We start from the raw sequence: 22,214 nt of genomic DNA on the forward strand, positions 1-22,214 counted from the left end.
ACTTTTTATCTTTTCCTTTCATTGCCCAGAAACAAGCCAATTTGTAATGACATTTAGGTGAATTTTAAGGTTTGAGGGTTTTTTACTCTGGATGTCTACAGCACACAACATATCTACACATACAAGACAATGTGCTTATAATGAATGCCTTCAATATTGCATTCAAAAATTTCCCATACTGGGCTTTGTTATTTTCTACCAGCCATACTGATCACTGATTCCATCTCTGGCACATACAATTTATAGACAGAATTTTGCCACCAGCAGGCCTGAGAAGATATCAAAAATCAGAAAACAAATTCTACTGTGTTCTGACAAGTGTGATCATGAAAATCACAGGTGCTTAGGAATAACAGGGCTCTTAGACTTGAATCAGTGTGCAGACCAAACATTTCTATATTGAGGGAAACAAAGAAAAACAGGCATGTAACGTCAAGGTTTGGGGTGGTGAGACTTTAATAGCCCATCATAAGAAAAGGAAACCCTTAATTAGCAGAGTAAGAGCAGGTAATAGGAGTGTGGACAGCCACAAAACGACAGAGACAGCAACTGAGATTAAGAACAATACATACATTATCTCAACCTGTTAATCCCGAGCAAGATGGCAGGAAACCTGGTGTGCAATACATATGATATGACTGATTTTAAGAACAAAAAGAATATGATATTTCAACTGTCTATTTTGAGAGAGAGAGAATCATAAAATATAATTCTGCTACTGGATTATTTTCACATTATCAGGTATTTTGAGCTGTGAATATGAACTAAAAAAGATAAATTAATAAATATAGAATAAATACAAAAACACCTTAGTATGTTTAGTTTTTCATCACTTGGCAGATGCTCTTCACCTACCTACCTGTAGTTCAGTAAAGACATTGCCAACACAGGAATTTTACAAAGTTTGTATCGATTTGTTGTTAAACAACGTTTTTGAAGCAGGAACAATATGCTTGATCTTGTATAATGACCTAGTCAGTCCCTCGATCAGTGTTGTTTTATTTTCAAAAATCGGGAGAGGGTCTTCCCTAGCCTATTCTTGTATAATCAGATATGGGGATGGATATTTGAGGAGTAAATCTCAAGACAACTACATTTTAATTTAATAAAATTATTTAATTATGTACATTAAAGAATCATCAACAACAAATCAAATCAAATTAATAATATATTGAACACTTATTATAAAAGTAAAGTTGAACAAATTGAACTCTGCAGCTGCATGAATAAAAAAAAATGAGCATGTGTTCAGGTAAAGGACGAATTTGGCCCAAAAGTTAATACAGATCTACAATTTTGGTGTAACAACCACATGCCAAATTTCATCCATCTATCTCCTTGTGTTTTTGAGTTACCGTGTTTACACACCACAGACATAATTCCAAAAAACTGTATTATTGGAATCAGGAAGGTCTAAAACGTCAAGTTTTATCAAAATTTCTAGGTTGAATTTTTTCATGATTAGTATACTTTCTCTGTGCTTTGTATACTAGAAAGTAAAAATGATTTCTCCTGTGTGAAGTGGCAGGTGAATTACTGTCAACAACAAGCAGGCACCTGAGAAATAAACTGAAACGTTACTCACTCGTGATTTTTCTGTCTATATGGTAAAGGTTTTGTTGACCAGCACATTCTGATTTCAGGCGTTTGAATTACATCTTGATATACAACCGCAAAGAATGGCGGCAAGTAAATCGCTTTCTATTTCACACACTTTACACGCCCATATTCAGCTTGCTTTGTCACCACAAATGGTGTATGAACAACTGCCCTCTGTCACCAGCCGCATTTAAACGAGCGAATATATACGGGCAGCTCGTGGTGGATGACTTTCTGTTTTAGAGTTAAATGTTACAAGGGTTAAAGACTAATGGCAAGACTATTCATTCAAAAATGAAAACTAAAAATATTTTTAGTAAATTATTATTTTATTTCAGTTAGTCTTTACAGCTACTTTAATAGTTTTGTTTAGTTTTAGTTTTTCATTTCAGTATTGTTAATTATTTTATTTTTGTTTACGAAAATGTTTTTTTAATAATAGTTCTGGTTTTGATTTTAGTTTTCGTTAACTGTAATAACTTTGAGTTATATATTTGATTATCTCAAGCATGGAGCTCAAAACAAAATGCCAAGTGATTTACACTTCCTTAGTTAGAAGAACCTATAAAAGCCTTTATCAATTGGACAGAAGCTCACCGAACAAGAGAGTCTTCAAACAGCTCTTAAACACATTGAGGGAGTCAGAATTTCAATTGGAGGTAGGCATCTTTCTCCACCAGCCAGAAGCAACATATGCAAACAGTATGGACTGAAATTCGAAACCATGTAGAGGTGGTGTCACCAGATGCCACGATTAGCAGACCATAGTGGTCGAGAAGGAGCATCTCCACATAAATAGGTGCTGACCTATTGACTACTCTACAGAGAAGCATCAATGAATTCAGCTTAAGTTCTTCCACCTGGAGCTAGTGGAGTGACCTGAAAAGAGAAGTGACATGTACCTGCTTTTGGTTGGTTGAACACGAGAACTGCTACTGTATTTAGAATTATCTGCAGCAGCTTGATGACACATGCTGGTATTCCTGCCAAAAAACTGCAATAGTTCAGCCATGACATTACCAAAGCCTGGATCAGGAGTTAAGCATGGGTTGAAAGAAAAATATTAAAACTACTTCTACTACTATTACTACTACTATTAATATTAATAATAATAATAATAATAATAATAATAATTAAGTGACATGACAGTTAGTGCCGCACGGCACCATGGGTTTAAAGTCTGGCTTGGCCTCTTTTCGTGTTGTCCATGTGTTTAAATGTTTTTCTATCTATCTATCTATCTATCTATCTATCTATCTATCTATCTATCTATCTATCTATCTATCTATCTATCTATCTATCTATCTATCTATCTATCTATCTATCTATCTATCTATCTATCTATCTATCTATCTATCTATCTATCTCCATACCACTACTAGTACTTATAATGATAATAACAGTAGTCAGGCTTAGATACAGAATCTCAGTTCAGACCACCATGGTAACCTGCAGCCATTAGGAGCACAAAACTGAAGTTAGTTTCTTTTTCTTTTTTGTTATAGCTTCCATTTCTTGGATTCCACAGGACAGGTGTTTGTAGGTCACTTCCTCGCAGTAACTCAATGCCCCACACCCGATTAGTGTTCCCCAGTGACTGACAGCACCAGGCAGCAATCCTCAGCCGGCAGCTGTGTCATGGTCAGCTCACAGACTAAGCAGAGAGTCACTTCACTGTTGAATTTTAAACAAAGACATTGAATCTCACTTTTCATCAGATCATGAAGTCTCTGCTTTTTGGATTTGTTGTCTTTTGCCTGTGTGTTTCCACAGGTAAGTGGGATTTTTGTTAAGACTATGGGTTTGCGAGGAAAGTCAGTCTGTCAGTCTGAGTTGCAGCAGGCCATTACTCTTTCTGAACTCTGTTGTGGGGGCCTCCTAAAAAGTGACGTGACGTGAAAGACTATAGACAGAAAAGGAGGCTCACAAGTGTTTTTTATAGTCAAATGTACTTTGAGAGGAACTACAGAACATGGGGTAATGTTGGAATGTTTAAATGTGGGGAAGAAGGCAGCCTAGGATGGCATGAAATTGTAAATATAAACATATCCCTGTAGCAGAAGGACTTATGCTTTGGTTTTTAAGACATGTCGGTGGAAAAAGCCTGGGGTCCTTCTTATTCAGAGTAATCCAAGTTTAGGGTCGTGGAAGGCTCGGACCTACAGGAGGTGGTAGGAATTGGCATCAGATGGGAAGCTAGTTCATCTCTGGATACTCTTTGCTCAAATTATAACATTTTGTATTCGACCTTTTGATTTATGAATAAAGTTTGTAGCAGGGACCTTAAGAACCAGAATGTTATATAGAAATGACAGATAAACTGTAAGAGCAATAAAGAGGGAGCTCTTCAAGCTGTCACTTTTATGCTTTGCAAAGCAAAGTAAATCAAATGGACACAGATCAATTTAAAATGAAACAAACACATTTCACAAATAAAGGAAAATACAAATATTGACTGCTGTAACAGTAAATCCAATTTAAACATTGTGTCTCATTTTTTCAGGAAAAACATGATGGAGAATTGATTAAGAATATCAGCTCCAATAAACTTCAATTCCTTTGACTCTTCCAGTGAATGCATTTTTAATACTGCTTCCTGTTAGCAAATTTCAGCTACGGTGGCCTTATAAGACCAAAGTACCTGGATGTGTAGATTAGATAGATAGATAGATAGATAGATAGATAGATAGATAGATAGATAGATAGATAGATAGATAGATAGATAGATAGATAGATAGATAGATAGATAGATAGATAGATAATTTATTAATCCCAAGGGGAAGTTCACATACTCCAGCAGCAGCATACTGATACAAAAAACAATATTAAATTATATTTTTGTATATCCCATTACTCCAATTTTTCCTCTCTTCTTTAGTAGTAGTAATAGAAGTAGCAAAGACAAGATAAAATTAAATATATTAATATAAAAATATAAAGTTAATTTAAATTTTGGATGCTACAAATGCATGAAAAGCTAAAAATAAATGTTTATACAGTCTTTGAATAAAGAAGTTCATAGCCACGGGAAAGTTTAGACTATTACAATAGAATTTCAAGTATAAAGAAAAATATTCATATATAAAAGCAAAACTATTGACAGTTTTATTATTAACTAGCTATGGTACCTTTTGAAGACAGGTAAACGAGTAATTAAAAAACATTTGCTATCTTTTGTCCTACATGTACTTTCAGCGCCTTTCTTCTGTATTTGCATGTGTGTGAATCGGTGCTCCCTCTCTCGAGTGTGCTTCCATAAAGCCTTTCGTGCCTTCTGTCCTGTTTCATACTTTCCATCTTTCAAGGCGACTCTCAGTGTGCTTCATAAACCTTTACTCCTCCTTGAGTGCCTCACACTTGCACTTCCTCTTTTGATTGCATCACCAAAGCCAAACTGACCAATCACACCACAGCCAAACTAACCAATCAGATTTCTCTCACACACACAGTCCTTAGTGTTTTATTAAATAGTAGATTTGCAGAAGCAAAGATACTGCAAACAGTTTTATACAATGGACTCAAAAGTATTTACACCCTTCACTTTTTTCACATTTTTCTGTGTTGCACCCTTATGCTAAAATCATTTAAGTTATTTTTTTCACTAACTAAACAACACTCAGTAAATGGCAAGGGGAAAACATTGATTTGAGAATTTTGTGAATGTTTACTAAAAATAAAAACTTGTAGTATCCCATTGACACAAGTATTCAGACCCTTTATTCAGAACTTTGTTGTGACAGCAATTCCAGCCTGCAGTCTTCTTGGGTTTGACAGGACAAGCTTCACACACCTGGATTTGGGGATTTTCTGCTATTGTTCTCTGAAGATGCCATCAAAATCTGACAGTCTGGATGGACAGCTATTTTCAGGTCTCTCTAGAAATCTTCTGTTGGGTCTGGTCTCTGACTGGGTCACTCAAGGACATTCACAGAGTTGTCCCTAAACTATTCTGGTGTTGGTGCATTGTGTTTAGGGTCATTGTCCAGGTGGAAGGTTAACCTTCAGTCCATTCTGAGTTCCAGAGCACACTGGAGCAGGTTTTCATTAAGGATATCTATGTATTTTTTCTGTTCAGCTTTCCCTTGACCCTGACTAGTCTCCCACTCACTGCTGCTGAAAAACAACCACAAAGCATAATGCTGTCAACACCATGCTTCTTCGTTGGAATTAATATTGGTATTGGTATTGCACATGTGATGACTGGTACCTGGTTTCCTCCAGAAATTATGCTAATCTTGGTTTTGTCACACCAGAGATTCTTGGTTCTCACAATTTGACAGTCTTTTTGCAAACTCTAAGTGGGATTCCGTATGTCTTTACTGACAAGAGGCTTCGGTCTGGAGACTCTGTCATAAACACTAGATTGGTGGTGTGTTTCAGACCATTGCGTTCTTGGTTACCTCCCTTACCATGACCCTTTTTCCATGATTACTCAGTTTGGCGGGGTGGCCAGCTCTAGAAAGCATTGTGGTTGCTCCAGATTTCTTTCTTTTAAGAAGAGGCCACCGTGCTCTTGGGAATCTTCAGTGGTGCATTCATTTTATTGCACCCTTCCCCATATCTGTGCCTCAACACAATCCTGTCTCTAAGCTCTGCAGGCAATCCTCTCGACCTAATAGCTTGTTTTTTTCTCAACAGTAGGATCTTCTACATGCAGGTATTTGCCTTTCCTAATCGGGTCCACTCAATTGAATGGACTACGGTTGGACTCCAAACAAGGTGCAGAAATCTCTCAGTGATGATGAAAAGAATGACAAACACCTTGCTCATTGTTTAAAGGCCATAGTAAAGGGTTTGAATATGTATGTCAATACTATAGTTCAGTTTTTTAGTTTTTAATACATTTGCAAAAATTCAAAAGATTCCTTTTCCCCTTTGCAATTCTGGGGTATTCAGTGTAATTTTATGTAAGAAAAACCAAATTTAAATCATGTTAGCACAAGGTTGCAAAGGAACAAAATCTGAAAAATGTGAAAGACCTGAATACTTTGTAAAGGCACTATATACAGAAGATGCTAGTTGCCCAACATTGCCAGAGTGAAAAATAAAGATAACTACAAATTATATTCTACTTCTTCTACTTTCGGTGGTTCCTGTTAGGGGTCGCCACAGCGGATCATCTTCTTCCATATCTTTCTGTCCTCTACATCTTGTTCTGTTACACCCATCACCTGCATGTCTTCTTTCACCACATCCACAAACCTTCTCTTAGGTCTTCCTCTTTTCCTCTTCCCTGGCAGCTTTATCCTTAGCGTCCTTCTCCCAATATACCCAGCATCTCTCCTCTGTACATGTCCAAACCAACGCAATCTCGCCTCTATGACTTTGTCTCCCAACCATCCAACTTGAGCTGACCCTCTAATGTCCTCATTTCTAATCCTGTCCATCCTCGTCACACCCAGTGCAAATCTTAACCACACTGCAAAAAATGCTTATGCAAAAAATATACAAAAAAATGAAAATGGAAGTTGTTTTGCAAAATTTACTTCACAAGATTTCTTAATGTAAGCTAAACTGTCAAAAATGCAATTATTTTGAGAAGTCAATAATTTTTACAATAAGGAAAACAAGATTTAATGTCATGATATAAATACTTCCCCACTTGCTTAGATTTCATTTTTTGCAGTGTAAGATTTCTTATCCTTAAACATATTGAATTTAGTACACAAGGATTAAAAAATTGCTTTTCTTTCTCCTGGTGCAATGAGCCCCATATTGCAATGAATAAGCTTGGAGACAATATGGTCTCACCTGGAACGGTTTGAGGCTGTGATCAAAATAATTACAGCAATTCTTGTTTAAAGAAAAAGTAAAATGTAAAGGTCAGTGCAACTGTGTTTTTTCCAAATCACCTAAATTCTGCAGCTTTTAGTTTGCTTCATAGGACAGTTCTGACATAACACTCAGTAACCCAAAATGACAAGGGGAAAACATCAGTTTAAGAATTTTGTGAATGTTTATTAAAAAAAAAAAAAAACAAAGTAATCCCATTGACACAAGTATTCAGACCCTTTATTCAGCACTTCAATGTGACAGCAATTCCAGCCTGCAGTCTTCTTGAGTTTGACAGGACAAGCTTCACACATCTGTATTTAGGGATTTTCTACCATTCTTCTACAAAGATCCTATCAAGATCTGTCAGGTTGGAATCTAAGTAAAATTTAAATGAAATCTAAGTAAAGTTTAAAGGGCAGTTTAACTATGTTTGTCCCAAATCACCAAAGTTCTGCAGCTTTTAGTTTGCTTCGTAGGACAGTTCTGACAATAGTGTGACGTGTTTCTCAAATAAATATGTAGTGGGGCATCATAGGGGGTTTTATTTGTGTGCATGTATGTCCTGTTGAGTGATTGTTAAATCTGAATAACAACCCTGGTGGCGCCGATTCCCATTTGTAAATTGGGGTCTATGCCTTTAAACAGGTTGCGCTGACACAGAGGGGCTTGTGGGATTTGTAGTTTCTGGGTTGTAAGCACTTTACTGGTAAAACCAGAAGAGAAGAATGTGGCGGGACTTTTTGACTGTGCTATTTTCCGATCGATTACATTGTCAGCAGCACCTTAACCTTTTATTAACTGGGCATTCGTAGAGGAGAAGGATGGTGCTCAGCCACCTGATATAAGGACGGCGGTGGGTTATTTTTCGTCCCAATCCAGACCACCGATGCTCTTTGAGAAGAGGCGCGCCTCTGAAGACTATTCTTCTGGACTCTGGTGGTAGGACTGTATTCACTCTCCAAGTTCTGGGAAGCAGTTTATTAAAAGGAAGTGTTCTGCACATCTTTCCATCTTTTAAGCACTGTTTACATTTCCAGAACCATTTCCTTCACTTACAGTAAAGACTTTTTCCAGGACTGTAAATATCGTCGTATCGGGGTTTGTCCGTGGTGTTTGTTTAGTTCTTTTGTTATGATTTTTCTTTATCATGTTTGTAAATATTTATTAAAGTAAATAAGGAATATTTATATATTTGTGTGTTGGATGTGTTTAGTCTATATTAGCATTTTCCTGAAGTGGTGTTAATATCTGGGTGGAAATACTGTAGGCCCTAGTTGCTGGCCTGATTCTATCCGTCAGCTCATTTTATAAGCATAGCGGCTTCTTTGCAATGTAAATCTGGTGGCAACGTCTGCGCTTGCTAGAAGTCATGGGGATCCGCTACAATTCTACAGACTAAATATCTTCATTTTAACAGTTTTAGTAAAATTTCAAAATAGAGAAAAAGTTGAAATTAAAGGAAAGAAAAGTTTTTTTTTAAAGAAAATTCTGTTTAGGGCTTACTTATCTCGTTTTTTATTTCTCTGTGTTTGGTCATGCAGTCATACTTTCAAATGTCCATCCATCCATTTTCCAACCCGCTGAATCCGAACACAGGGTCACGGGGGTCTGCCGGAGCCAATCCCAGCCATCACAGGGCACAAGGCAGGAACCAATCCTGGGCAGGGTGCCAACCCACCGCAGGACACATACAAACACACCCACACACCAAGCACACACTAGGGCCAATTTAGAATCGCCAATCCACCTAACCAGCATGTCTTTGGACTGTGGGAGGAAACCGGAGCGCCCGGAGGAAACCCACGCAGACACGGGGAGAACATGCAAACTCCACGCAGGGAGGGCCCGGGAAGTGAACCCGGGTCCCCAGGTCCCCCAACTGCGAGGCAGCAGCGCTACCCACTGCGCCACCGTGCCGCCACTTTCAAATGTTCATATCAAAATGGTCAGAAAACTGTGCCAATCTGCTATTTGCAAACTCATCTAACAGTCCACTAGCGACTAGTAGACTAGTAGTAGACTAGTAGACTAGCGATAAGTCTATTTTCTAACTGGCTTTATTAATACTCTGTATACAGATATAGTTAAGAAATTTCTATCCAACCATCCATCCATTATCCAACCCGCTATATCCTAACTACAGGGTCATGGGGGTCTGTATGGAGCCAATCCCAGCCAACACAGGGCGCAAGGCAGGAAACAAATCCCGGGCAGGGCGCCAGCCCACCGCAGGGCACACACACAAACCCACACACCAAGCACACACTAGGGACAATTTAGAATCGCCAATCCACCTAACTTGCATGTCTTTGGACTGTGGGAGGAAACCAGAGCACCCGGAGGAAACCCACGCAGACACAGGAAGAACATGCAAACTCCACGCAGAGAGGACCCGGGAAGCAAACCCAGGTCTCCTAACTGCAAGGCAGCAGTGCTACCCACTGCATCACCGTGGCGCCCAAAAAATTTCTATTTCATATTAATTTACAGAGGGTTAAAGATTATACCATTTTCTAAGTAGCTAGCAGAAACTGATATTCTAATGAAATTAGTTGTGAATTTAGCATGAACATGATTTTCTAGGATTGGCTCTTCCAGGCAGGTTTTGTGTGTGGTGTGGTGCTCTATTCATATATCACACTTTAGCATTTAATGTTAATCACTGCGTTTGGAGTAAGTTGCGTGATACTTCATGGTTAAGGTTGCCTAAACCTCGGTGCTCTTTCACCTTCACATTCCTTTAGATATTCCTTTACTACAAGGGACATTCAAAAAGTTTCTGCAATTTAATGTTTTCATTGGAAACAGTGAAGGCAGGAGGAGTAGTAATTGGGCATTACAAAGTTGGTACGACGCTGGGAAAATTGCATCGCAATGGAAGGTGACTATGTAGAAAAGTGATGTCATTTGTTTTTGAAATTCTTAATACGTAGAGTTAAAAAAATTGCGGAAACTTTTTGAACATCCCTCGTACAAGCAAAGTTGCCAGAACTTTCTACTTACCTTACAATCTATAGCAAAGTCTTATTCAGGATGCAGAACTCATTTGGCTGCCTTTAATTCTCCAAAGAAGTTCAATGTGCTGATATGGTGGTGACAATTCCTACTGGGAAGCCATAAAGAACTTTCTGATGGAGCACACAAACATCCTAAATGCAGCCATGCAAACTAACTTCACCAAATTCAGAACTGAACTACAGAAAAAACAGGCAAAAATTACCAGGGCAGTTTGTTTTCTGAGGTCTCACGTCTCTTGCTCTGCCTCAAAAACAGACACTCGCTGGCCACCCTTTAAACAAGAATGACTGACCAGGAAAACAAGACACACCAGGACAACATTTAGATTGTAGAGCTTAAAGGCACTGTGGATCGTGATAATTACAGCTCATTTCCATCCAGGATGTGGTTTCCAAACCTTTGTGACTTCACCCCTGAGATGATGAGGGGACAAAGAACCTACTATGGCTGAGTTGACTCATCTGGGTCTCGTCCTGTTGTCATTACATTTTTAAGGTACAAGGATAAGCAGCACATCCTAATAGAAGTTCATCGTATTCAGAACGTCTTTGTTTTTTTTCTGGACCTTAGCCCTGTTATGACACAGTGCAGACATTTGATACGCCCCGCACTTAGGAAAGCAAAAGAAGTTGGCCTTCAGTTGCTTCTTCTGCACCCAGCAAAGATGACATTAAGCCATGGTACACTGCACTGCACATACGATTCTCCGGAGGAGGCTCATGAAGTGACAGATAAATTTATCACCAATGGCACCTATTCATACAGACGCTCACCACTGTGTTCTACCGTTTTGGTCCTGTCCACATTACCAGAATTTCATTGAAAAACACAGAGATTTATCTCCATTTTCAGCTTTTGTTCACACTAGCCCAGCGTTTTGAATTCCCTAAAACAAAAACTTTTAAAAAGTATTGTAATGTGGACAGGCAGGAACACTATTTTTTAAAAAAACAATTGTTGTGATGTAAGATTTTGCATATAACTTGATAAATATTTTGTATGTCTTTATTTGTAATTTAGACAAAGCAATGTAATTTAGTGTTACATTAGTGAGAAGCATTCATGTTTACCCCCACCAGGAATGGGTCTCTTTGAATTTTATGACAGATTTGGGAGAGGATGTGCCGTAAACCAGTTTGGCGAGTATTTCTCTGCTAAAGTCTTTCAACCCCCACAAGGAAGCCAGGATGCTTAATATATGGTCTTGGGGGGTGGCAGGTGTTAAGATGTTCTATTCCTCCATTGGTCTGAAGTATGGTTGTTTGAAATTGGCTTGGATCAGAAGCCTTTAAGTACCATGATGTCCTATTGGCTCTAGGGGTTGGACAGAACATCTATAAATCTGCTTGCTCAACCACATTATCTCTTTCTTACTAACCTCTGATGATGAAGAAGCATCTCTCTCTTACTAACATATGATAAAAAAGCATCTCACCATGAACTGAAAGGACAACACAATGGAGACCACAGCTCGGCAGCCATATTGAACACGCATGTGGCCTGTTCTGAAGAAAGCTGAGCATCAATGATGCCTTAATTAGAGACATTTTAAATAACTACAAGTCTGTGTGCCACCTGAAACTACATATCACCATTTAATCAGGTTGTATGGTTGCCAATATTCAAATGTACTTTGTATATTGTTATAATTTATGAAAGTTATCAATAATACATTATTTTATGTGTAACTTAACTCCTGCTTGTCTTTTACTATACTGAATTGCCTGAGGTTATAGATATAGAAGAGAAGGTGGGGATAAGTTATATACTATAATACCTTATAAACAGTGGTAAGTCTGCGATATCTGAGGCATTCTGACAAAGGCTGCATATTAATAATACAAAAGGGGAAAGTAGAGCAATATATATTACTCTACCAAGACCAAACAACAATACTCTAATCTCACTCTAATTGATTAGTGCTTATTTCGTGGCACATTTCTGAATGGATTCTACTTATTACAACGTCTCATTCACGGATTATTCACCTTTCATGAAAGAAAAAAATATTCTAATGTAGTGAGCTTAGAAAAGTCGCTTTCTTTCAATGGTACTTGTTGAGCTGCTTGTCTGTATGCATCTAAATTGTGTTTTGTAGAGATTGAATGCTACATATATGCAGAAAAATCAAATAATTTGCTACTTGCTACAGTATTGTGATAAATCCTGGGGCTGGCAGTGCTACTGTTGTTGCGAAAAAAAAATCAGAGGCACATGAAAAGCAGATTGTAAATAACTCAGTTGGCAGCATGTTATCAATCTTTATTACTTAAACTAATCTGCTCAGTTAGGAGGAACAGCAAAATTTCACAGCAAAATTAATAACAAGGCGCTTAACAAAGTAGATGGGTGTAGAATGCAGCCAAGTTCACAATATTACAGGACAGAGAAGGACACTAAAACACAATACTGTAAAGCGAGGAAATAGACACATGTGGGTATGCCTGCATTTATTATTCATTTTCTCTATTGAGTGCGTTTTACAAATGTTGTTTGGTTCAATATTCACTTCAATTGCTGTGGACTACTTGTTTTAAATCCTGTAATGAATGACCATAAAGCTGATCACTTTTGCTTTTAAGTTTAGCTTTAGTATTTGCTTTTATTTGATTTTATTTATTAACAACATGACCATCACCAGTTCTGAAAACTGTTACTTCAACTGTATTCAGCACATTGATGTCACACGGGTGGCATGTCGCTGCGGCTCCTTCAATAATTTCTGCCTTTTTCTATGGTGTGAATGTGCTATCAGAGTCCAGTGAGTGTTAATAGTTTTGAAAGAACATAATACACAAGAGAATTTGATTTTCATGGGGCACTAAAGTTTTCACTGCACAGTCCCTTCAGATTTTTGGCTCGATGCCCGCATGCCCAGTATATGTGAAGGTCTACTTCCTATGTGTTTTCAGAATTTCAGTATGAACAGGGATACTTTTTTAAACAATGTGAAAATTGTTTAAAAAGAGATAATTTTTGTTTAAAAATGCCATTTTTAAATGAAAATGTGTTAATCTAGACATAGCCTTAGTATGTTAATTTGTTCCTGAGTGCAGATAAGCGTGTTTTTGTAAGATTATTACAATTCATGTACTGTTTGTAGTTAGAACATTAGAACAATCTGGACAAGAACAGGCCATTCAGCCTAACAAAGCTCGCCAGTCTTATCCACTTAAGTCTTCCAAAAATAACATCAAATTGAGTTTTGAAAGTCCCTAAAGCTCTCCTGTCAACCAGGCTACTTGGTTACTTATTCCAAGTGTTTATGGTTCTCTGTGTGATGAAAAAGTTCCTAAGGTTTTGTACAAAATTTACCCTTAACAAGTTTTCAGCTGTGTCCCCATGTTCTTGTTGAAATAATTTTTAAGTCACAGTCTCGATCCACTGTACTAATTCCCTTCATAATTTTAAACACTTCAGTCATATCTCCTCTTAATCTTCTTTTGCTTAAACTGTAAAGGCTCAGCTCTTTTAATCTTTCTTCATAATTCATCCCCTGTAGCCCTAAAATCAGCCTAGTCACATTCTCTGGACCTTTTCCACCAGTTGTTGGAAGCATGTACTGATAGTGCGTTGCTGTACCCACCACACGCTGAAGCACCTGGATTGGGACCTGAGTGCGGTTTTATTCAATAAGGGCGCGCACAAAAAGGCGAGCTTCAAAAGGGCGACCTCAATTGAGCACGGCGAATAAAGGCACTCGTAAATAAAAACGAGCTTCAAAAGGGCGACCTCAATTGGGCGCAGCGAATAAAGGCAAACACAACAAAATTATTACAGAAAATGTATTAGATAAAGGCAATGATTGAACGTATAAAAAGGCGAAAGCAAGAATATTAAAACATTCGCTCAATTGAGGTCGCCCTTTGAAGCTCGCCTTTATTTATGCGCGCCTTTATTCACCGCGCCCAATTGAGGTCGCCCTTTTGAAGCTCGCCTTTTTGAACGCGCCCTTATTGAAGGATACCCCTTTTCCACCAGTTGTTGGAAGCATGTACTGTACCCACCACACGCTGAAGCACCTGGATTGGGACCTGAGTGCAGTGGGTGACACCTTAGCACCACACTGGAACAGTGTGAGTTTTTTTATGGTGGCTGGAGTACCAATCCTGCCACCAGCCCCAAAGTTTTCCCCTGTGAGTTGGAGCACCAGCTTGTCGGGCTGCATACACATTAATTTCATACCCAGGACAAATCAATTTCCAGCAGTGCTATGTCTGTTTTGTAGCCAGGAGTCCAAAACTGCACACAGTACTCCAGATGAGGCCTCACCAGTGTTTTATAAAGCTTGAGCAGAACTTCCTTGAACTTGTACTCCACACATCAGGGCGCTATATAACCTGACATTCTGTTAACCTTCTTAATGGCATCTGAACACTGTCTGGAGGTTAATAGTGTCGAGTACACTATGGCTTCTAAATGCTTCTCATAAGGTTTTGATTTTCACACCTCCCATTGTGTATTCAGTTTCATTGGGATGTTATTTTTTGTGCTGTTCAGAGTTCTGTTTATTATATTAACCAGCAGTGACTTTATCCATTTCTTTCTGGTAAATAATTTACACTCCATTGCTCATATTCTGGTATTGACTGTCTTCCTGGGGAAGCGGTGATTGAACTCCTGGATTTATATAGTATCATCTTGAATTGGCGGGTGCTGTTTCATATCCTTGTCCTTTCTGCCATACTCTATTACTTTTATCAACAAAGGACTCAATTTCCCATAATCTTTGGCTGTTTTGTTAATTTTATGCTCAGAGGGACTGGATAGGGTAAAGGGTAGGGCCTCTGATTCCCTTTTTTCCTTTTATTATTTAAATTTATATGTTTACATGTATGTAATTTGTGTGTTGACAGGGTACCTCTGTTGATTGATTGGGTGTTTAATTTTTAGAGAGGAGGGTGGAGTTTACGGAGAAGTATTACAGGTTATGGGACAGTCTGTGCTTGGGATTATGGGTCAGGAAACACTAAATTCAAGGATATTGTGAGTTTGCGAACCATTGAGCACCGTTTTTTCCTTTCTCTCTTTGATCTTCTTCTGTTATTCTTTACTTATTTTTATCATGACTAATCTTAACATTATATTTTATTGAAACGTCAGGGATCTGAACTTGGCCCTTCATCACAGTTTGCTAAACTTTCTTCACTGATATCGTACAGATATAGCCTTAATTCAGGAATTGCATTTACTGGGGACTGATGTTCAGTGATGTCAAAACAAATACTCTCATGTTGCAGCTTCTTCAACAACTTCCTCCAAAAATGTGGTTTGCTCATTCTTGTCAAGAGAAACTTGCAGATCAGTATCATCGAAGTAGATAATGTATTAGCTGAGATGGGGAGCCACAAATTGACGATCATATCTGCATACACTTATACGCCTTATTGTTCATTGCATTTTCCTGTTCTTGCCAATCAACTTCTTAAATTGCATGACTATGAGTTGCTGGTTTTATTTGATGCAAAACAGTAATTAATTCACTATTAGGCAAAGTTCTTCCACTGGCATTTCAGTACACACCCTGTTCAACCATTTCTTGATGTAAACATTGCACCAACCTCAGCTTAGTTCAGTGGTTCTCAATCTGTGGGGCGGGGCCCCCTAGGGGGGGCGCAAAGATGTGAAAAAAAGAAAACAAGAATCGAAAATATGAAAAATACATCTATTGAAACCAAAACAAATTAACTTAAACTACATTCTGATACTAGAAAAATAAATACAGAGTTAGATAAATGTCAATAAAAGTTAAGTAGGTATAATAAAATATGCATCTATGATATATCATTAATTAAAAAAGAACAAATTGGTATTAGTGGGCTCCTTTCAAAAAAACCTTAGGGGGGCGAAATTAAAACTGTTATGAAAACTGGGGTCGCAAATACTGAAAGGTTGAGAAACGCTGGCTTAGTTGATGGTTTTTGCTTACTAAATCCTTCAGTAACAGCATTCTTTTTTTTTCCTCTCACCATAAAACACAGTCTTGCATTCATTATAAACTTGTCTGACACACTACCTCGATCATTTTTGAATGCTTCTTTAATTTCATCAGGTCTTTCAGATCAACTTCATTCTTCTTTATGTGCTCCTCCCTTTTTGTAAATAACAAGGCATTTTTGAGAGCAGCTTGGAACAAACTAAAGAAATTTGGGTTTTAACCAGTGGTCAGTAGGTGATCCTTGTGTAGTTTGGGAGGCACGTAAAGGATGTATCTAAGTCTTCACTATTGCATTCTCATCTCATCATTCCCATATTAAACAGCAGGTAATCTCTGATTTAGAATCAAGCCTTTCGATATTGGAAGGAATGCCTCCCCTGTTTGGCAACAAAGATCTCAGGCTAGATATTGCTAAGGTTAGAACTGAACTCAATGCCCTGTTGATTCAGAGAGCATAGTTTCACCAAACAAGGACATATTATACATAGGGTGCCAAGCCCAGGAAATTACCTGCACTAAGTATTAGAAACTGCAACACATTTGGCACAATCCCTCCTATTAGGACTAAATCAAGTCTAGCATCTACTGATCTTCAAATTATTCATAAGGAATTCCATGATTATTTTAGCAATTTATTTTTCAATGTCCCTAACATCTGTCTACAAAGAGTTTCCTCTTCCACACCTTACAAATGATGAAGCGCATTTATTTCTTGAATAGCCCCATCAACATAATTGAACTCAAGGAGGCTTTGATAGATAGATAGATAGATAGATAGATAGATAGATAGATAGATAGATAGATAGATAGATAGATAGATAGATAGATAGATAGATAGATAGATAGATAGATAGATAGATAGATAGATAGATAGATAGATAGATAGATAGATAGATAGATAGATAGATAGATCTTTATTGTCATTGGCACTTTTGCAAAGGAGCAACGAAATTGAAGGTGCAGTTGACTTTGGACTCCATGGCTGCATGTAAAGCTCTGGGTTTGGATGGGATTCCATCTGAGGTAATTGTCTTCTTTTGGAAACAATTATCTGTCCCTCTTTTTTTACAGCATCAAAGAGGCAACCTCATTTGGTCATCTAAATTCATGAGTTAATATGGCTGTCCTTACATTGCCATTAAAACAAGGCAAGGATCCTACATTATGTCAACCTTTCAGGCTCTTCTCATTTAGCTAAGGTCCTTGCCTGTCACTTACAGAAAGTTATTCACAAATTAGTTCACCCTGATCAAGCTCACTTCGCTAGCTCCAGATAATGTTCAGAGAATTCTACATGCTGTTGATTCTGTCCAGAATCTCAAGACTCCCACAATGCTCCTCTCACTTGCTACAAAGAAGGTACCTGATTGCATAAACTGGCCTTTCTAGTGGCAGGTGATTGGGGGAATTGGTTTCAATAATGTATTTATAGATTATATCAAAACACTATATTCGTCCTCCTCAGCAGTTATTCATAAAAACATTTCATTCTTACATCACTTCCTCATTATGAAGATAGTGTGAATACAAAGACATGGGTTCAACAATTCATAGAGCCAAGGAGTCAAATGACAAACCCATTTAATGAAGGATGGAAGAAAAATATGAAAATAAATAGCACATGAGGGTGCAAAATCATATCAACTGTATAAAGTAAAGGATGAAAAGTCCCAGTGCAAAGGATGTTCTCCTGGTCCATCGTGAACAAGGTGTTCTGGTTTCTTGAGTCCTTTTAAGGTGGAGACAGGATAAGGTGGGATCTGGAGTAGGCAAAAGCAGAACTGACGTCATCAGTCCTCTGGTCTACAAACCTCCAGACTGTGGATGAAGTATTAATGATGGTGTCCCCATTTGGTCTGGGGTGGTATTGCTAACCATTTCAGAGCTTTGACGGTGGCACCCAAGCACTCATGTGTGACAACAAGGAGGTCCACTTTCCCCTTTCCTTTTCAATCTATCCCTAGAACCATTGGCAATAGCAATCTGCAACTCTTAGATGTTGATGCTTGTACTTTGCCAGGAATCTACTCACAGAATTTCTCTCTCTTCTGGTGATTTTCTCCTTTATCTGGGTAAGGTGTCTTCAGATATTCCTGTTATTTCAATCCTGTTTAAAATTTATGAAAACTTCTCTGGTTACAAAATTAACTTGAACAAAATCCTCACTCTTACCACTTAAAAGCCTGCTTACCTCCATTAATTTCCAGTTACTAACTGCTTTAGGTAACTAGTGGTGGAAATTTCTGCATCTTTTAGTGCAAAATCTTCCTCTAATTATCATCGCATATACAATGAAGTCTGTGCTTTTATCTGTCCCTGGGCCAGCATGAAGGTAGCCCCATGCTTTAATTCCGTGAGCTCCATGATTCCGCTTTCACCCCCCCCCCTCCAAATTCAAAAATTAGATCCCTTATTTCCAACTTTTTATGGAAAGGACCCAATCTTAAACATTCAACATTAATTTGAAGTGACTGGTGTCTCTACCTGATATGGAATTCTATCACTGTGCCTTCATTGTTCGACCTACCTGGTCCTGGCTACCCTTTCCCTTCCCTCCTCCATCATTGTTACATATTGGTCTCTCCATTGTCGCTCCTCACTGTCTAGTGGGGTACTCTCTTTGTTCTATTTAAAACCAAAGTCCTATTGACTTTCCGTTGGTCCTATTGTCTCCTATACCCCCATTTTTGTGTGCAGTAGTAAAATGGCACACTTGCATCCCTATTTTTCATAATAATGCCTTTATCGTTGGTGTCCACCTATGTGTTTACTTTGTTTGGAAGGCTGCAGGAATTCGTAAACTTGGTGACTTATTTACTGATGCTGTGCTCCTGTCATTCCTGTCTCTCCAGTCCCATTCTTCTCTTCCTTCCTTCCTTCCTTCCTTTCCTTCTTTCTTTTATTTATGGATTCATTTGTTGTTAAGAACATGCAGTAACTCTCTTCCCTCTAGTCTGCCTACTTATTCTCTCGACCCCTAATCTCGCTCTTTCTCTCCATCTAAGAGTTTAGATAGATAGATAGATAGATAGATAGATAGATAGATAGATAGATAGATAGATAGATAGATAGATAGATAGATAGATAGATAGATAGATAGATAGATAGATAGATAGATAGATAGATAGATAGATAGATAGATAGATAGATAGATAGATAGATAGATAGATACTTTATTAATCCCAAGGGGAAATTCACAATTCATTATTCTCCAGCCTTGATATTGTATTGTGTAAATCAGCTTATAATTCTTTCCCCTTAATTTCAGATTGGCATAGAGACCTCTCTCCTTCCACTTCTCCTTTTATCAGGGAGACCAAATTTTATAATGTAAAATGATGTTCCTGAAAGCCCAATTATCACAAAAACCCAATTAACATTTGTTCATAGACATTACCCTACTTCCCGTAAACGCTACCAGATGGGTCTTGAACCTGATCCTCTTGTCACTTTTGCACATTGAGTGTCTCAGATGCTTTTCTCCACATGCTGTGGCTCTGCTGGCCTGTTTTTTTCCCTTTGTATCCTGTGTAAAAGGAAACACAGAGACCAGGATTAAGGGTTGGGGATTCCGTCTCCGTATACTGTAAATCTCTTTGCAAGTAAAGAAAACCGGTCAGTCATGGATTATACAAAAAAGACAACCAGTAGGAAGAACACTGACATTTTATGAGGTGGGAATGTTGAGAAACAGGACGCTGAGGGTCTTGGGACGGTGGTGACGTCATCAGTGGAGGACTGGAGAGAGCAGCCCAGATGTCTGGCTGGGGTTTTAGAGACAAACTCAAAGGGTTGTTTTCTCATCTTTCCTGTTAAAATAAAGAGAGAGCGGTTAGTACACCGTTGCAGTCCTCTGTCTTGCGATTTCGCGCTGCTCATCGGGTCCATTAGCTGCTCCCTAGTCGCTCGTGTGTGACACCTGCTTCTTGTCTTCTTTCCCATCTGTTGATGTTCCAATATTCCCTGAAACTTTCATTCTTTTAAATCTGTCCTTTCATTTCACCTCTTACCAGCAGAAGTTATCTGTTTAGACATTCTTGCCACTAAATTTCTTGCCTCTGGATTGAAATCCCCTGAGATTTTAATTTGTGATATCTATGTATGTATATTTTACAGTTTATTACATATGAAGTTTGCTGCATGTCGTATGAACAAAACTTCCATTAAAATTTTTGTGGGCTGGTTTGCTTCTGTTCAGTCCTTTTACAATCTGGAAGTCTGCCGCTCACTAATGCTACTGTTGGATGGGGAGTGGGGGTGTTGTCTGTTTATGGTTTCTATTATAAAGATTCTGTGCAACTTTCTTCAAATTAGCATTTTGGAATAATTCAGTAAACAATTAATCACATAAAAAACAATATCTCTCACTATTTTGAAACTGCTGTTGTCTGTCGTGACTTCACCTAAGTGTTGTTTCCAAACTTTTCTGCAAAGTTAAACTAGGAAAAAAACATTGTTTTTTAGATTAAATATGATTGGTGATCCCAATTAATTGTGAGATTTGAGCCAACTCTGAGGTTATGACCACTTGCTCTGACCCTGAGCCATCCCCAGGGGACGCGTTAAAACTGTGATTTATGGTTAGACACACTATATCTGTCTTTGGCTTAAAAAAGAAAACTCCGCATAAAAAACAAATTGGGAGTCTGCTTTAAAGATAGAAATATAGCACTAGTAGCAGTGTTTTGTGGACTTGGTAAAAGCATATGATTGTGTCCTTCAGGGTGTCCTATGAGGGCTGCTTCGGGACTATGGGTTATCGGGCCTGCTGTTGTGGGCTATTCACTCCCTGTACAAGGCTTGGTTTGCATTGCCAGCATTAAGTCAAAATTGCTTGCAGTGTGTCTGGGATTCTGCCAGGGCTGCCCTCTATCACAGCTTCAGTTCATAATTTTTATGGACAGAATTTGTAGGTGCAGCCAAGGAGTGGAGGGTGTCTAGTTTGGTGGCATCAGGATCATATCTCTGCTTTTTGCTGGCTTCATTGGGCTGTAACCTCAGGCATTCAAATGGGGGGTTATGGGGGGTTGCAGCTGATTGTGAATCAGCCAGAATGAGGTTTAGCATCTCCAAGCCCAAGGTCATGGTCATCAGCCAGAAAAGGGTGGAGTGCTCCCTCCAGGTTGTGGATGAATTGCTGCCTCAAACAGAAGTGTTTAAGCATCATGGGATCTTGTTCACGAGGGACCGAAGAAGGGAATGGGAGATAGACAGGCATATCAGAACAGTGTCTACAGTCATATGGACATTATATGGGTCATTCGTGATGAAGACGGCGCTGAGCGAAGCTCTCTATTTACTGATCAGTGTATATTCTTTGAAGGCGAGGTGGCACCACTGAGCCCCAAATGCCAAATGCAAACACATAAACAAGTCCTGGGTTCAACCCAAAGGTGTGTTTATTACAAAAATGCCTTGTACAAAGAATGTATACAGTGCCTATCTTTGTTTCCACAATGCCAATCCTCCAGCTGAGTCCTGCCTTCCTTCCTCCCACCTCTGACTTGCCTGGACAAGGCAGTGCATTCCCTTTTAATGAAGACCCGGAGCCTTCTGGAACCTTGAGCCAGAAGTCTCAAATAGTAGGTAGTATACCTCCTTGCAGTGCCCTCTTGCAGCAACCACAGACCCTATTAGGGCTGTGCTTGTGGACTACAACTCCCAGCATTCCCTGCTGGTGTCTGAACAGGTATTAATATCCAGGGCTGCTGCCATCTAGCTTCCTGGGGGAATAAACAACCCCTAGAAAAAGTCATTCCCTGTCCTTCCCTTTAATCTCAGCCAGGGAAGGTATTATAAGTATATCTGGTAGGTATGCCTGTCCATCTGCCTGGGGCTTCTCACCAGGGTAAGAAACCTTCTTCTCTCCATCCTTCCACCTCTG

The 22,214-nt window shown here is 38.7% G+C and overlaps 1 protein-coding gene across 1 annotated transcript in view; it reads left to right on the top strand.

Annotated features, from left to right (window-relative positions):
• The first annotated feature begins 3,231 nt into the window (after positions 1 to 3,231).
• The window catches only part of chrnb1 (cholinergic receptor, nicotinic, beta 1 (muscle)), an 81,237-nt gene continuing 62,254 nt past the window's right edge, over positions 3,232 to 22,214 (top strand). Inside the window, exon 1 of the mRNA XM_028798452.2 lies at positions 3,232 to 3,372. Coding sequence (XP_028654285.1) covers positions 3,321 to 3,372 — 52 coding nt within the window. The 5' untranslated portion in view covers positions 3,232 to 3,320. The remainder of the gene's footprint in view (positions 3,373 to 22,214) is intronic.

This window comes from Erpetoichthys calabaricus, chromosome 3 (genome assembly GCF_900747795.2).
Source record: "Erpetoichthys calabaricus chromosome 3, fErpCal1.3, whole genome shotgun sequence".
NCBI lineage: Eukaryota > Metazoa > Chordata > Cladistia > Polypteriformes > Polypteridae > Erpetoichthys > Erpetoichthys calabaricus.